This window comes from Cordyceps militaris, assembly GCF_000225605.1.
Source record: "Cordyceps militaris CM01 unplaced genomic scaffold CCM_S00006, whole genome shotgun sequence".
Classification (NCBI taxonomy): Eukaryota; Fungi; Ascomycota; class Sordariomycetes; order Hypocreales; family Cordycipitaceae; genus Cordyceps; species Cordyceps militaris.
In genome coordinates this window covers 497,517-512,316 of record NW_006271974.1, presented here as the reverse complement: position 1 = coordinate 512,316, position 14,800 = coordinate 497,517, and the positions used below count along the sequence as shown (strand labels likewise).

At 52.3% G+C, this 14,800-nt stretch overlaps 7 protein-coding genes across 7 annotated transcripts; 4 read left to right on the top strand and 3 right to left on the bottom strand.

The window, feature by feature from the left end:
* Positions 1–698: 698 nt before the first annotated feature.
* Positions 699–2,004, top strand: CCM_07452 (uncharacterized protein; the record flags this gene model as incomplete). Its single annotated transcript, XM_006672593.1, has 3 exons — positions 699–855; positions 1,161–1,401; positions 1,971–2,004. 3 exons carry the CDS (start codon positions 699–701, stop codon positions 2,002–2,004), a joined length of 432 nt encoding a protein of 143 aa, XP_006672656.1.
* Positions 2,005–2,211: 207 nt separating this feature from the next.
* CCM_07451 (U4/U6 small nuclear ribonucleoprotein) lies at positions 2,212–3,719 on the bottom strand (the record flags this gene model as incomplete). The annotated part of the gene is made up of 2 exons (XM_006672592.1): positions 2,212–2,813; positions 2,864–3,719. 2 exons carry the CDS (start codon positions 3,717–3,719, stop codon positions 2,212–2,214), a joined length of 1,458 nt encoding a protein of 485 aa, XP_006672655.1.
* An 806-nt stretch (positions 3,720–4,525) lies between these two features.
* Positions 4,526–5,311, top strand: CCM_07450 (2-hydroxychromene-2-carboxylate isomerase, putative; the record flags this gene model as incomplete). The annotated part of the gene is made up of 3 exons (XM_006672591.1): positions 4,526–4,561; positions 4,652–4,751; positions 4,821–5,311. 3 exons carry the CDS (start codon positions 4,526–4,528, stop codon positions 5,309–5,311), a joined length of 627 nt encoding a protein of 208 aa, XP_006672654.1.
* Positions 5,312–5,836: 525 nt separating this feature from the next.
* CCM_07449 (histone H3) lies at positions 5,837–6,308 on the bottom strand (the record flags this gene model as incomplete). The annotated part of the gene is made up of 2 exons (XM_006672590.1): positions 5,837–6,034; positions 6,096–6,308. 2 exons carry the CDS (start codon positions 6,306–6,308, stop codon positions 5,837–5,839), a joined length of 411 nt encoding a protein of 136 aa, XP_006672653.1.
* A 683-nt stretch (positions 6,309–6,991) lies between these two features.
* CCM_07448 (histone H4.1) lies at positions 6,992–8,138 on the top strand (the record flags this gene model as incomplete). Its single annotated transcript, XM_006672589.1, has 3 exons — positions 6,992–7,051; positions 7,268–7,400; positions 7,837–8,138. The coding sequence occupies 3 exons, from the start codon at positions 6,992–6,994 to the stop codon at positions 8,136–8,138; spliced, it is 495 nt and encodes a 164-aa protein (XP_006672652.1).
* Positions 8,139–10,582: 2,444 nt separating this feature from the next.
* On the bottom strand, positions 10,583–11,401 carry CCM_07447 (dephospho-CoA kinase, putative; the record flags this gene model as incomplete). Its single annotated transcript, XM_006672588.1, has 1 exon — positions 10,583–11,401. One exon carries the CDS (start codon positions 11,399–11,401, stop codon positions 10,583–10,585), a length of 819 nt encoding a protein of 272 aa, XP_006672651.1.
* A 680-nt stretch (positions 11,402–12,081) lies between these two features.
* CCM_07446 (C2H2 transcription factor (Rpn4), putative) lies at positions 12,082–14,623 on the top strand (the record flags this gene model as incomplete). The annotated part of the gene is made up of 4 exons (XM_006672587.1): positions 12,082–12,297; positions 12,543–14,207; positions 14,249–14,320; positions 14,363–14,623. 4 exons carry the CDS (start codon positions 12,082–12,084, stop codon positions 14,621–14,623), a joined length of 2,214 nt encoding a protein of 737 aa, XP_006672650.1.
* Positions 14,624–14,800: the final 177 nt, after the last annotated feature.

The window sequence follows — 14,800 nt, the reverse complement described above, 5'->3', positions numbered from 1 at the left end:
ACACCTCGCGAGCCTCCGTCTCAGCCCCCGTGCCGGCCAAACACAAAAGCTGTGACCCGCTGACCACGAGTACCCCCAAAAATATTTGGCCTGTATGGTGCTAGCTTCTTGGGTATTACAATTCCTAGCGTTTTGCGCCTTAATGTAGTCAATGCAAGAAGCTCTTAGTGTCGAGTGACAAACCAAGGGTTCCTGTGCTGTTCCGGCCGATGTGGCTTTGGTAGCCGCTGGGAGAAATTGCACGAATCGCTGGGCCCTGAGCCCATATCCAAATTATTCTGAAGTTGCCTCTCATTACTAAAAACACCCTTCCATCCAGTATCAGACGCTAACTTTGCCTTCCAAGCAAGTCAGTGTGAGAGCCCATACAATTGCCCACAGGGTCGTACATGTGTATGTTGCCTACAAAGTGTCTTTACCCCGCCCTACGAGACTAATTTCTACACCATTTCAACATGACAGAGAGTAAGCAGTTACAGAGATGGTTGAAATCTCGTCCATCTTCGGTAGAAACGACGCAGCCGCAGAGCTCTGCCGCCGCGACAACCTCATCATCAGCGCCTGCAGCGATGACGCACTGCAGACGCTATACTATATCAGACTACAACAAATCAAGGGATGGGAGCGTCCCGATGGCAAATTTAACCCTAGCTAGCCGGTTCTCGAGGGAGGGTGTGGCTGAAGAAGAGGTGTACGCCATGAACCAGATGAATGGCTCAGACGTGCCGTTTGCTGGAAACTGCGTCCTCCAATACACAGAGCGGCAAACAAACACCGTTTCAGGATATGCGCAGTCTCACACGAACGACCATGTATTCGCAAATGATAGGTCTCCAAGCGCATCCGAAATGGAGAGTATGTCGGCCTTCCTCAACCCGCTGTCTGAAACCATGTGATGTGACTGACTAATTATGATAGCCAATGCTCTCGCAAAGGACGAATGCCAATTTTCCGAGTGCTCAGCTTGTCCTCAGAACTGGGATCAACTTCTCTGAGGTGCAGCAGTATCCCAGACACACGCGATCGTTAGCCCTGGGCTCTGGGCCCTCGACAGTTTGTCAGTGCAAACCCCAGGCGTGGCAGATCACAACGTCCCAGTCTATTTAATTTCTCCCGAATACTACTTTGCCACAGTAGCTTCTTCCACTACGCTGCAAAAGGGGAGCTTTGGGGGGAGGAGGTGGAAGATTGTGGCAAACGTAGTTACAACTACAAAGCGCACTCGGAAACGCATGACCAACGGCGGGAATACCCGTTCCACTGCGAAGTCAGTGGCTGCGACAAGAAGTTCAATCGGAAGACAGATCTTCATCGACATCATCAAAGTGTGCACATGAAGGAACGTAACCATGGATGCACGTTTTGCGGTCGTCTCTTTGCACGCAAGGACACGTTACGAAGGTGAGCCGTTGCCCCGCGCGGCCGAGTTGCGATGAGCACCACTAACCAGTCTACGAAGGCACATGGAAGATGGATGCCCTAAAAGCTCGATATCGAGATGATAAATCTTGACTATAGCCCCACTGAGTTGACTTGATTATAGCGACCAGACTCAGGAAAGCATTGTCATGAAGCAAAGCGGCTCCACGACAATGCAAGGGGCAGTTTGCAGTGGCCAAACGCGCACAGGTGGCTAGGAGCTACGGGAAATTACTCTTTCCAACATTGGCACAGATGGATGGAGGGTATTTCTGGCGCTTCTGAGACTGATCCCTAACACATCTTAGGGCTCTGTCTACGCCGCGGTGGACTACCAGAGTCGATCATGTTCCCCCAAAGTTTCCTTTAGACAGACCTCCCATACGCCCCCATGGTCTATGCCCTTTAAGACTTCTGATATGCTTCATGTCGGTGATCGTACTCTTAGTCCTCCGGCGAAGTAAGGAATATATATATTACACGCTAATTGCTATAAATAGCCTATATATTTAGTATCTCTACTCTAGAAGAACCACATAACCCAATACCAGTGCACCACAGGGGCCAAGCACGGAAGAGAGATAAGATACGGAAGATAGGTACAATAGAGAAGAGGGGAGAGATCAGTAAATGGAGGAGATAAAAGACATGGGATCCTTTTTTGTATAAGATAGAAAACCACAATTCGTAAAAGGAATGGTATAGTGTCACTCTATGATAATAAATGCGTTACAGTACATAGCCCTGGCTAGTAATAGATTCACTTAATTATGAATAGTGGTCCTCCCAAGACTAGGCCATACCCTTAGCCAGCGTCCAGAAATTTTCCAATTTTGCCCTGGATAAAGCATCACGAGCCTCCGCGTCCGTCTCGCATACCTTGCTACCCCACTTGCGGAAACCGCGAGCTTTCTGCTCACCCTCCCATACCAGCGTGCACCGATTCAGCGACATATCCTTGAGTTCGCCTTTTGCGTCTTCTGCCAGAAGCCAGTCGCGTGTAGCATCCTTTCCATCCCTATCTCTAGATGGCGCATTTTCAGTCCAATCAATGCGGTTGAGCATGAGCTTTTTGTATTTAGAAATCGCCCAAGCACCGCCCTCGACAACCAGCAGGTTGAATTTCGGGTGCATGATGCAAGTGCCAGTCAAATAATACTGCTCTGCGTTGACACCAATCTTGTAGCGATGCTGCCCATTTGCCAGGCTGTTGATCTTCAAGACTAGGACGTGTACGCCCTTTTCGAGGTCCTTTTGCTGATTTGCGACAAGCTTGTCATGTTTTTGGTCTTTGTTTAATTTTCGTTCTTCGTTTGTGTCAACGTGCTTCTGGTGGCGCTCGGCGATTTCTCGATTGACGCGAGCTTCTACAGCGGTGGGATCCTTGACAGCAACTGTCGCAACATTAGTGATTGAGAAAAAAAATCGGGGATTGCAAACGTACCGTCTCCGAGAACGCGCATCAGGTTGCCTTTCTTCACTTTGGGGGGGGGGGCCGGCACTAGGCCTAACCTGATCTTGGCTTGCATCTCCTTCCCTTCTGCCATTCGCCGTTGTCTTCTGATCTTGGCTTGCTCTTTAGACGTCAGATACATGGCCTTCGGTGCGGGAGCCAAGCGGTCTTGTGGCGGCTCCAGCGGAACGGGGTGCTGGACATATTCCGTGATGATGCTGTCCGGGGAAGCGATCTTCAGCCTGTCGGCCAGTTCAATTATATCGTAAGAGTCCCCATCTATGAGGCCCTCGTCCCACCACTCAACGAGAGGCGGCTCTTCCACTAGGAAGTTCTTCTCAGTATCCAGATCCTCGTCTATGCCAGCCTTTCTTGTCTGCTCGGCGATGCGCTTCTTCATCGCCTCGAGCGCCTCTTGCCGCCTGAGGGCGTTGGCCTGTTGAATATATTTGCCCTTTTGATTGAAGACGAGGCGTTTGGGCTCGCGAGTTCGGCTGCTATACGGCTGCACCGCCGCAGACTCGTCAATGTATGGGTTGTGCTGGCCGGTATTTGACCCTGCGCTGCCTCTGACTGTGGCCGCAGGCGCTTCTTTGGAGCCGTAAGGCGTATTCCTTCCCGTGTTTGACAATCTCCTCTCCTTGCCTTGGGGCTTCCATGATCCCAAGTCTTCGAGCGCTGGGTGCAGACCAACATTTAAGCCGCCTTTCGCTTTGCTGGTTGCGGTCGCAGCCGCAACCCGAGCCTTCAGCGCCGCCAAGCGGTCTGAAGCTGATTCTGGTTTCTGTATTCTGAGAGAAGATTCATGTCGCGGACCAAGTCCCAGTGATTGCGATTGGCGCTCCATGCTCTGCTTCGCCGGGTGAGTTTGGTCGAACGGAGCCTCGTTGCCGAGTCGGGTTCTTATTCGAAGCGGGCAGCAGGCCCCTCGCCGCTTCTTTCGACGTAAGATCTGACTTTGATATATCGATCGCGAGCGCATATACTGTACAAAATTTCGGTAGTGGCAAATCGAGTAATGTGAATAAAGGCAGGGGAGTGAGTGGGATGTTCGTCATCATCAAAAATTTGCTTGTCGCGCGCGATCCAGGAGTGGACGAGCTACAGTGGGTCTAACCAGCTCACTCCACCACAGAAAGGTTATAATGGTGCGCTTCTCTTGTACTCAAATATGAGCCCTTCAAATATAGGCAACATGGCTACGTCACGGTTCTATTGGGTAATCTCTCTGTCTGTTCACACATCGCAAATACCCCTCTCTGTATTTTCTCACAAGGTCTCCAGCTCCCTGATGAGGAGGCCAAGCAATATCATCCATCGCACGTAGCTCGCGATGACGCTAGCTGGACAAAGGAGGGCGCAGGGGTGTTTTACGAGAAGCATTTCTGATTTGGATAAAAGAAATTAGCATATTGGCGCCTTTATACCTTTAAACATATGGTATTAGAGGGCTCCCAACATTGCAAACGGGCTGACATTTCTGTACATGGCTAGAAACGGTCGCTATTGGCATCGCAGAAAACATCCCGCGCAGGTACCTACTACCTGGTACATACCTATGTACCTATGTACCTATGTACCTGGAGCCAATTACTCCGCGTTTTCATCGACTGACGTGCCTTTTTTCGTGCATCGTGTTCTGCTCTCGCAAAGATGACGACTCCGAAGATCACTGTCTACCTCGATGTTGTGAGCCCGTTCGCTTACATGGCTTATTATCTCCTACGTGTTATGTCTGCCACAGCCTGTTCACGCAGCCTCTGCTAACGTTGTCTCTAGCATGATGTCAGCTTCGCAAAATGTGAAGTAACGTATGTCCCAATTCTGCTTGGGGGGTTGATGAATCTATGCAATAATACCGCTCCAATCACCATTACGAGTAAGTAACAACTGATGCAGGCGTTGACACTTCACTCCTGTGAGGGTGTGCTTATTAACATGCGACAAGACAAAAAGGATTGGATCAACCAGAATCGACGGCTTTGGGCACGAACATTTAACATACCGATGAAGAACGACTTTCCGCCAAATTTTCCACCAAGAACACTCTCCGTAATGCGGCACCTTGTCGCCATCCAGGAATTGGATGGTAGCAACCAGGCTCGATTGCTCGAAGCGTTTGACGCAATCTACGATGGCTTGTGGCAGAGACACGAGGAGACTTACAGCCCAGATATGTTTATGCCAATCTTGCGCCGTATCTTGGGGGAGACCGGTGCCGCAAAAATCGCCAACATGGCCGGGAAAGAGGCTAAGAAAGCGCTGCTCCGGAACACCGAGGACGCATTCAATGATGGTGCCTTTGGCCTGCCTTGGATGGTCTGCACAAACAGCCAGGGCCAGAAGCAGTCATTTTGGGGAGTGGACCATGTATGCCAGGTCGCGAACTTTTTGGGCATACCGCAGCCGGCTTCGCCCGGATGGAGAGCTGCCTTGTAATGACAAGTAGTTTCCTATCGAACCCAAATTCGTGGTGATGAATCACAGACAGGCACAATGTCATTAGCATCATCATGTATGCTGTTGTTTAACCTGTCAGAATAAATCATTGTACCACAAAGACTTAGCCAGTGATTCAACTACCTATGATACATACGACTTGGTGATGCCAACGGCCAGCGCGTGGCCCCAGTGATGTGCACTGCATACTAAGGTCTTGCTCCAATACGCGCCCGCTTGGGGGGGCTGCATGTTGCGTCGCGCATTCGACAGTTCGTGGAACATGTGACATCGCACGCACATTTTTTTTTTAAAAAAAAAGTGTCACTGTTGAGAGGGGCATTGTAGTTACTTAAGGCAAGGTCCATTGAAGTCCCGCAGCTTTCACCGGCTGCCCGTGGCTTAATATACATCCCAACTGTAAAGCAAGTTCTCGTAGTAACGCCATGATTAACCCCCTAAAGATCCATGTTTCCCGTCGTATCAAAGCAATGTCATAATCTGTGCGCCAGGTGATACCCAATCTTAGTTGCGCTCACCGCGGAGGCGACGGGCAAGCTGGATGTCCTTGGGCTGGATGGTGACGCGCTTGGCGTGAATGGCGCACAGGTTGGTGTCCTCGAAGAGGGAAACGAGGTAAGACTCGACAGACTCCTGGAGAGCGCCGATGGCAGAAGACTGGAAGCGGAGATCGCTCTTGAAGTCCTGCGCGATTTCGCGGACCTGTTTGTTGTTGTTAGAGAAGGGCGTGGTTGCAGTTGTTAAATGCGCAATGGATGCTTACCAGGCGCTGGAAGGGGAGTTTGCGGATCAGGAGCTCGGTGGACTTCTGGTAGCGACGAATCTCACGGAGAGCGACGGTACCAGGCTTATAACGGTGAGGCTTCTTGACGCCACCGGTGGAGGGGGCGCTCTTGCGGGCAGCCTTGGAGGCAAGCTGCTTGCGAGGAGCCTTGCCACCAGTGGACTTTCTAGCGGTTTGCTTGGTGCGAGCCATCGTAGGTGATATTGAGAGTGTTGTGTTGTGGGTATGTGCTCAGCGAGTGGATGTCTGATGCAGGAGGGAAAGGCCGGGAACTTGGGGGGCGGGGGGAGCCTTTTAATACCTATGGCTAGCAGGCCACAACTGGGGCGGCTGATCTGAAGCAACGCGTTGTGGGGCCCGTGCGCGAGTGATCATAATTAATTGGTGCACGAAAAAATGCTGGTTCTGCGTGCCTAACTAAAAAAATAAGGACCATAATAATTCGGCTGCGTGCGCCAGCGGAAAAAAAGGACCGCGCTTTCCTAATGAGGAAAAACCCTACGGTCATTCCCAACACACGTCAGAGGCACGCACGCAGGCACATGTTGAGCCACACATGTCAAGGTACCTTAGTAGTTACTGTCGTGGCTGTAACCCCATTGCCTCTATTTCAGCCCGTTCAACAGCCACCCTAGCGCAGTGCAGGTCCCCTCACAGCCGCCCATCCAGCGAGACCTCGCGCTGCTGCATCAGTTGTGAAAGTAGTATGACGGTACATTGATGCTTTCATTTCAACCCAATACTCTTTTCATGCGTCCAGTATTACCTAGCTAGTCTGTCTTTACCACCATTATCGCTGGTGTGGTGAAAGGCCCGTCAAACCCTCTCGTACCTGTGCCGTGTTCGGTTGCTCAATACCCTGTACTTATCTCGAAATGTTCATTGGTACTGCTCATCATCCAAAATCTTCAATGTGCACTTTATCCAACGCAATTGTATGTTTGTATGCATGTTGATGATGGTGGCGTCTTGCGCTGACAACACATTACGTTGCCAGAGTAAACCCTCCTCAGTTTGTTAAGGTTGCTCGGTCATGATAGTTCATCACTCTACCTCAAGCACGAAGTGACTTGATCACGCACACCTACACTACCCTACAATATGAATAACATGGCCTAGACAGAATCAAGCCCCCCACGAGCACATAATAGGCATATCTTTATTTTAACGACGTTTACCACGTAATCTATGAAATCATATCGATCCAGCCGTTGTTGCCACACAAGGCTGATGCTGGCCTCTGGCTGCAGGAAGTGAGTAACCAAGCTAACAAGGAGACGCAAGGCACGATGATAGATGACCAATCAAATAATTGCAAAACTATGTCCCAGATCCACAGTGGCTCGAATTTTGCAGAGTGCATTTCTGTTGTTTATTTTCAGCTGGCTGATGCGGCACGCATCCCTCCCAGGCCGAAGGCCCCTGTGTTGACGCGTTTCGCGTTCCAAAGTGGCTAGCCCGAGCCCCACACCCCAACTGATCTGTGATCTGGCCCACCTGTACTTAAGCTGGCCGCTTGCCACCTCTTTTGCTAACTCACGCTCCTAACCAACCGCCAACCTAGTGCAATCTATTATCCTCCCATCTCACACAAACCCCCCCTCAAACACACATCAACATGACTGGACGTGAGTACTATACCCCGCTATATCCGTCGCCATGCTGCCGCGCGCCTCATCGACACCCACTGGACACAGAAGCAGTACTAACATCATCACAGGCGGCAAGGGTGGAAAGGGTCTCGGCAAGGGTGGCGCCAAGCGTCATCGCAAGATTCTCCGTGACAACATCCAGGGTATCACCAAGCCCGCCATCAGACGTCTCGCCCGCCGTGGCGGTGTCAAGCGTATTTCCGCCATGATCTACGAGGAGACACGCAACGTTCTCAAGACCTTCCTAGAGGGTGTCATCCGTGACGCCGTCACATACACTGAGCACGCCAAGCGCAAGACCGTCACATCACTCGACGTTGTCTACGCCCTCAAGCGCCAAGGCCGCACCCTCTACGGCTTCGGTGGCTAGGCGTGTTATTGTATTTTATATGCGAATTTTGGCCATGCGCTGCACATGGCGCATGCGGGGTGTTTTATGATTCCGGAATTGGTTCATGCTTTTGGGTGTTCTGTACCATAGGGGGAACGGTGGTTTACATTTGGGGTAATGGGAAACAAGCCCAAGAGGCGTCTTTTGATCAAGAATACCCACAATGCTGCGTGTATTTAATGTGCTTGTAGTTGTCGAGGATGACGCGCCGCGGCGCGTATCAATGATGCGGCATGATACCTTTGTGCGATGGGCTGTTTCCGCTAGTCGGCGGCCCACAAGCTACCTACCTAGGTACCCAGGTGCTGTAATAATCGACGACGCACCGAGAAAGCGCCTGATAAGACAAAGAGAGGGAGCAGTGCCGAGCAGGGCCCCTGATCATTCAAGAGTGTGTCCATGCTGATGTACGGTGCCTTTACCTTACAATAGAAATGAAGGAATAGCAAAGAACAAAGAGCACTACAAATACGGAAAGCAAAAGGTACCTATGGTGCCCAGGTACGTACGCAAGTACCTAGAAGAGACCGCCAACCTGTATGCCTTTGAACATGTCAACTCGCTACAGCGGATGGCAAAGGGACAGAATGCGGCACAGCTGCCAGAGCGCCTTTTGACCACAAAAGGAAAGGAAAAGAAGCAAGCGATGGCTGGCCGAGGATTCCATGCGCATGTCGTTCGAGTTTTCAACATGCAGGCAGGACCTATGGCTTGCCCAAATTCTTCCATCAACGGCGCAGATGCCCGCAATAGGAAGCGTACCTACCTCCTGACTACCTGAGTACGCGCACGGCTTGTTTATCAACATAGCGGTCGTGTCTGGCTTATTCATTTTGAATAAGAATTTCAACACATGCTAGCCGCCTGATGGCCTTGCTGTACAGGCATATGTTGTTTACTTGTAGACCCTTTTTGTAAATAGGTACGTACCTGGTACTAACCTAAGGTAGCAAGGTACCTTAGTACCTAGGTACCTAGGTACCTACCTAAGTACCTAGGGCGTTCTAATTCGTTCGGACGTACGCGCTAAAGAGCTGTGGCTGAGTAACGTCGGGTGGGGTCTTTATTGGCCGACGCTCAACCCGAGACACGGCGATTACAGGCGGCCCCGGGCAAACCGAGATCTGGTGTGGAGGAAGATTTAGGGAGAAAATTTCATTCATGCAGACTCACGACAGGCTTAGCTGATCTTTGGACAAGCCTCGTAAAGGCCGAGATGCTTCAAGTCTTTGCCGCCAGGCGAAAAGACTAGTCGTAAACACAACGCATGCTGCCTACCTACGTGGGCATTTGGTACATACCGTAGTAGGTACCCAGGTACCTACCTACCTAGGTAGGTAGGTATAGGTATGGTTATGAATCAACACGAGGCCACCAAGGAAATAAAAATAAACTACCGGTTAAAAATATGATTATCTTACTTATTCTTATTCCTTCTTAAGTATTATTATATTCTTGATCTTTATGCTTGTACAAATTCATCTTTCCTGGTTGTCTCACTTGTGAATTTTTTTATCGTCCTCTACCAACTAATCCTTTTAGAACTGTCTACCGATTGTTTTAACTATTACCCGGAGGCCTATTACAGGCTGCGTAGGTACATTTGGGCCTAGGGGCTGTACCGCCGCGCGCGGTCCGTTCTTGTTTGAAACCAAAGTTTGCTTGTCCTGGCTTCGCGATGCGCCCCTGCCCTCTGTCTGGCGCGCTCGTTGATACCCCCAGTTCGACCTTGCCGGCCAACTCTGCATCGGCCGTGCCAGCGCTTCTGCGTCTATAATATGTGATATGACTTATGGAGCTCTCTTGGTTGTTAGGTAGGTAGCTAGCTGCCTTTCTATGTCCCACATGCTCTCTGTGCCGCCATGCTGGCTGTTTGATAGGCGACCCGACACATACCTGACCGTCTCCTCAGCCAAACGCGCCTTTCTCGTCACCTAATAGTGCTAGTATTCACTTGATCTGTGGTTGGAATAATATATGCGTCGGTCGCTTTTCATATCCAGTTCCTCGGGACAGCCGTGGCCGTCCAGCCTGGCCTCCTCTCGCCAGAGCTGAGAATCCTGTGCCCTGGTCGACGACCAACACGCATTTGGACAATATTATACCTCAAAAGTTGCCTCAATATCTCACAGTGACCGTGCTCGCCGAATTTTCAGCCCCCGTCACACAATATCGACTGTCCAGCGACGATGCAATCGGCTCACTGGGCAAGCAGGATTCCGATTTCACTACTGAAGTCACATTACCGAAACACATACTCGCAGAAGACAGTAGTTTTCACATACATCGCACCAAGAAATTCCATTGCTTATGCCGGTTCTATATAGTTGAAGCATGTTTCATCCCTCGTCCACATCCAGCAATGCACCCCATAAAATTGAGACCAAACGCCATATTCGCCTAAAAAAAAACACACTCCGCATCTACAACTTGCTCGCCCGCTTGCTCTCATGCCACTGCCGATTCAGCCGCACATTCTGCCAGACCCTGTACGCGGCCACGAGCAGCGCCAGCGGCGGGCACCCCAGCAGCGTCCACGACCACCACACCGGACTCCCGGCCTTGAGCCGCGCCACAGCCTCGTGCACCTGCTCCGCCAACTCCTCGCGCGAGCCATCATTCCACAGCACCACACCGTATCCCTCACCTCGTGCCTCACACCGCGCTGCTTTCTCTCGCACATCGCCCTGGCTGCGTACGCGGTTCTCCGCGTCCTCGCAGCTGAGGTGCGGATCCCGCGCCATCAGCCGCCGCAGCTGCACTTCGGGATCCCGGACCGCGACAACGGCCGTGACGCCGCAGAAGCGGTCTAGCCCGCCCTCGAACAACAGCGGCACGTCGAGAACCACGGCCCAGTGGCCGCGCGCGTAGCACCGCAGCACGGCCGCGAGCAGCGCCCGGCGAACGGCCGGGTGTACGATGCCGTTGAGCACCGCGCGGTCGCGCCGCAGTGCCTCGGTCTCGCCAAAGACGCGCTTGCCTAGGGCTGGACGGTTGAGGGGGCGTCCGCGGCCGGACGGCCCGGAGACAGGCATGCTGGCTGAGGGCTCGACGAGGAGGTCAGGCGTCGTCGCGGCAAAGTGGGCGATGATGGCGGCGTAGCCGGGTGTACCGGGCTCGACGACTTGGCGGGCGAGCACGTCGGCGTCGATGATGGGGAGTTTGTGTGGCGGGCTGGAGAGGAGCGAGGACACGGTCGACTTGCCCGTGGCGATGGACCCGGTGAGCCCAAGGAGAAGCATCTCGGCTACGGGGTTGCGCCCGGTGGGGGAGAGGGATGGTACGGTGCAGAAGGGGAGAGTCGGGGGTTTCGCGGGTGATTAATTGGAGGTTTCGTCGGAGGGATGGAGGTCGGATAATTATTAAGCGGTCTTCGTTGGTTTGCAAAGAGTGTCCTGGGCTCGTAGATGGAGGATGATTTGTCATTGGAGCGCACTGTAGACGGCGGGTCCGTCCGCCCCCTCTAAGTGCTCCAAAGTTCACAGAGTTAGTCACATGGACGTGTCACATGATATTTTTTGTCATTCTAGCTGAGGCGTGTGGCTTAGCTATCTTGGCATCTACATAAACCTTGGAACTTTCCAGCGAGTGTGGCTGATAAATTTTTCTCCCCTGCGAGGCCTGCCCGGCTGGATATGGCGCCGTCAACTACTGTTAGGTACCTAGGTACTTGATCCAGATGCACTACTAACCAGAGGGAGGGTCCGGAAACGAGTGCCAGCTACGAGTTCGCATATTTCCCATCTGCTGACAAAATATAACTGGCGTGCTATAACCATACAAAGTCATGGACAGAACACTGCCGAAGGGGCTGGAAGTAGCTACCAGGAAACTCAAGCATTCTGCCAGGCTGCAATTCGTGGCACGTCAGCTGCTGATAAAAGTCTCCCGGTGTTAGGGCTTTTGTAAACTGGGCCGCAAAATGGTATTAAGCTGCGTCGGGAGCGACGAAAAGTACGACGGCCGCACCCTTTCGGGAGAACTCGATCTCATCGGCCGCTTTGTCAATTCCACATCAGCGCGCAAGGGTTACATACACCCCCCCCCCCCCCCGCCCCGCCCGCGCGCTACTGGCACCCTCCGCAGCAATTTTTTTGAGAAGTGGGTCCAGCACTCACACGGCCTTGCCGGTATCTACGTAAGTGACACTGCTGTGTTTCTATAAAAGAGTCGTGCCGCTGTGAATTTGCCACCCACGCCCCTACTTTTCGCTTTCATCTACAACACACTATGACATCGACCTCAGCGACAAAAAATTATATTTCGAACATACAAAAGAACCCAACATACTTGTACCATTCACATCGATACCTGGCCGCTCTTCAAGTTGAACCAACCTCACAAGTTCAAACCCTCGATTACGACAACTTTGACTCGACACAGTTCTCACCTGCAGCGCTCAATTCTGCACTTACTGGATTCGTCGAGTCATCGCCTATGCAGCCCGAATCTACAGGCGCATTTTCCCAGTCAACGCCCAAACTGGGCCACCGTTCACATCAGAGAGAATCGTCACTGTCATCTCTCGGCTCAGTTGGACCAGCGTCGCCTTTTACACAGACTGTTTCCTACCCGCGAATTGCTATTAGCGATTCGACAGCGGATTCATTCTGTGATATGTACAACAACGATACAAACGTTCACAACTCGGGAGGCTACCATCAGTTCGCCAAGCCCATGGACAAGTTTCCAGGATATCATCACCTCGAAGCTGCCAGTCCTGACATGGCTTACCCTGCCGCGCTCCCTGGGCACATGAAGAACCATAGGGTTGATCGGTCACTGTTACCAGCTCCCGAGTTCAACCACATGTTTAGCCGCTCCCACCCAGCTTCTGTGGCCAGCTCTATTGCTGGAGACTCGCCGTCAACGCCCGGCATCGACCAAACTGACCGCAGGAGAGGTATGCGAGTTCCCGACCCCACCACATCTGATCTGAGCTCACGATTCTGGTATGCAGCAGCGTACGGAAACATCCCTAAGCTTGATCGCACCATGACGGATGTATACGGCGACGAACTGTACAACCCGGGCTTCGCCATCACGTCATCATCACCTGCGCATCCCGTGAACTCCAACACAAATCCGGTAAATGCTAGCAGCACGATGAGCAACCGGCTGTTTAGCCAGTGTCTCAGCGCCGCGAATAGCCAACACCTGAATGTTGCCCATTCGCCATCATCTACAGCATCTCGTGGGCTCTCACCCTTCCAAGCCACCTCGCCATACGCTCCACCCCAGCTGCCAGAATTCAGCCTACCTTTCGGAGCTACCACTCAGAAGATGGGACATGGTAGTAATTCCCAGCAGTCGGGTGGTATGGGTGCGCTTTCAACCGGCGGTATTGAACCCGAGACACCGAAGACTATTTCACCCAGAGATGCCATGATTGAGTTCACTGGTGCTGATGGTGAACAAAACTTCTCGCTGTTCCCGGAGAGCTCAAACAGCTTCGATTTTGACGCTTACGGCAAGGCAATGGCACAAGATGCTGAATCCAGCCAGGTCCAGCTCCACCCCACACCAGAATCACGAAGCAGAAACGTGCCAGTCGAGAACAGAATACCACAACAATACCCCTTCATCTCGCGTGCAGACGAAACCTACGACATAACCCCACCTCCTAGGCTGGGATCATCGGGAAGCAGCACCTCTGAAGCACAGACGGAGACTAGCGACAATCGGCCCTCTCGAACCGGCGCTGAGAGTGGCACGTACACATGCACATATCATGGTTGCACTCTACGGTTTGATTCACCTATACAGCTTCAGAAGCACAAACGCGAGAGACACCGCCAGTCGCAGAACCTTGGCGGACAAGACAGCATCATGACAGCGCCCGTTCTGAACAGCCAAGCTGGCCCGCACCGCTGCGATCGCATCAACCCCAGCACCGGCAAGGTGTGCAATACCATCTTCTCCCGCCCGTACGACCTGACGCGCCACGAGGACACGATTCATAACGAGCGCAAGCACAAAGTCCAGTGCGATCTTTGCACGGTTGAAAAAACATTCAGCCGCGCCGACGCACTCACTAGGCACTATCGCGTGTGTCATCCTGAGGCAGAGCTTCCAGGAAAGCATCGCAGACGACTTGTCTGATGGCGCTCGTTGCATTTAGCCTGCCTGTGAACCGGCTCCCTCGGGATATCTGTCTGCTCGTTCGCAGCAGCGGATGTAAGGGGGGTGTGTGTCATTGTTAGCCCTTTTGGTGGTGGGGCCAGTGTGTACCCAGGCTTGGCCATCGGACCAACCAGAGCAAATTTGACGGGGCCTCTTGTCTTGTCTACTGCAGGGTCCTCCAGACCTCTGACGTCACTCACCCGTCAAGTTATCGGTGGGCTGACATCACAGCGGCGCAATTCATTCGCATTCGGCCACTTGAAATCAAGCCCTCGTCTCTGCGTTCCAGCACTGGCATCATCGCGCAGAGGCATGCCTTTCCTGCCCCTCTTCTGCCATGACCTAACTAACATGTTACTGGCGTGCGACAGCAAGGCTAAGAGGAATCACACCCTGCCCTCACCTTTGACGTCTTCATACATCATCGACTGCCAACTTTTATCGTCAGCGTACTGTTGTTGCTGATATCAAGGCGGCGTTCTTATTTTTTCTTTTTTTCATGGGAGGAGAATACATTG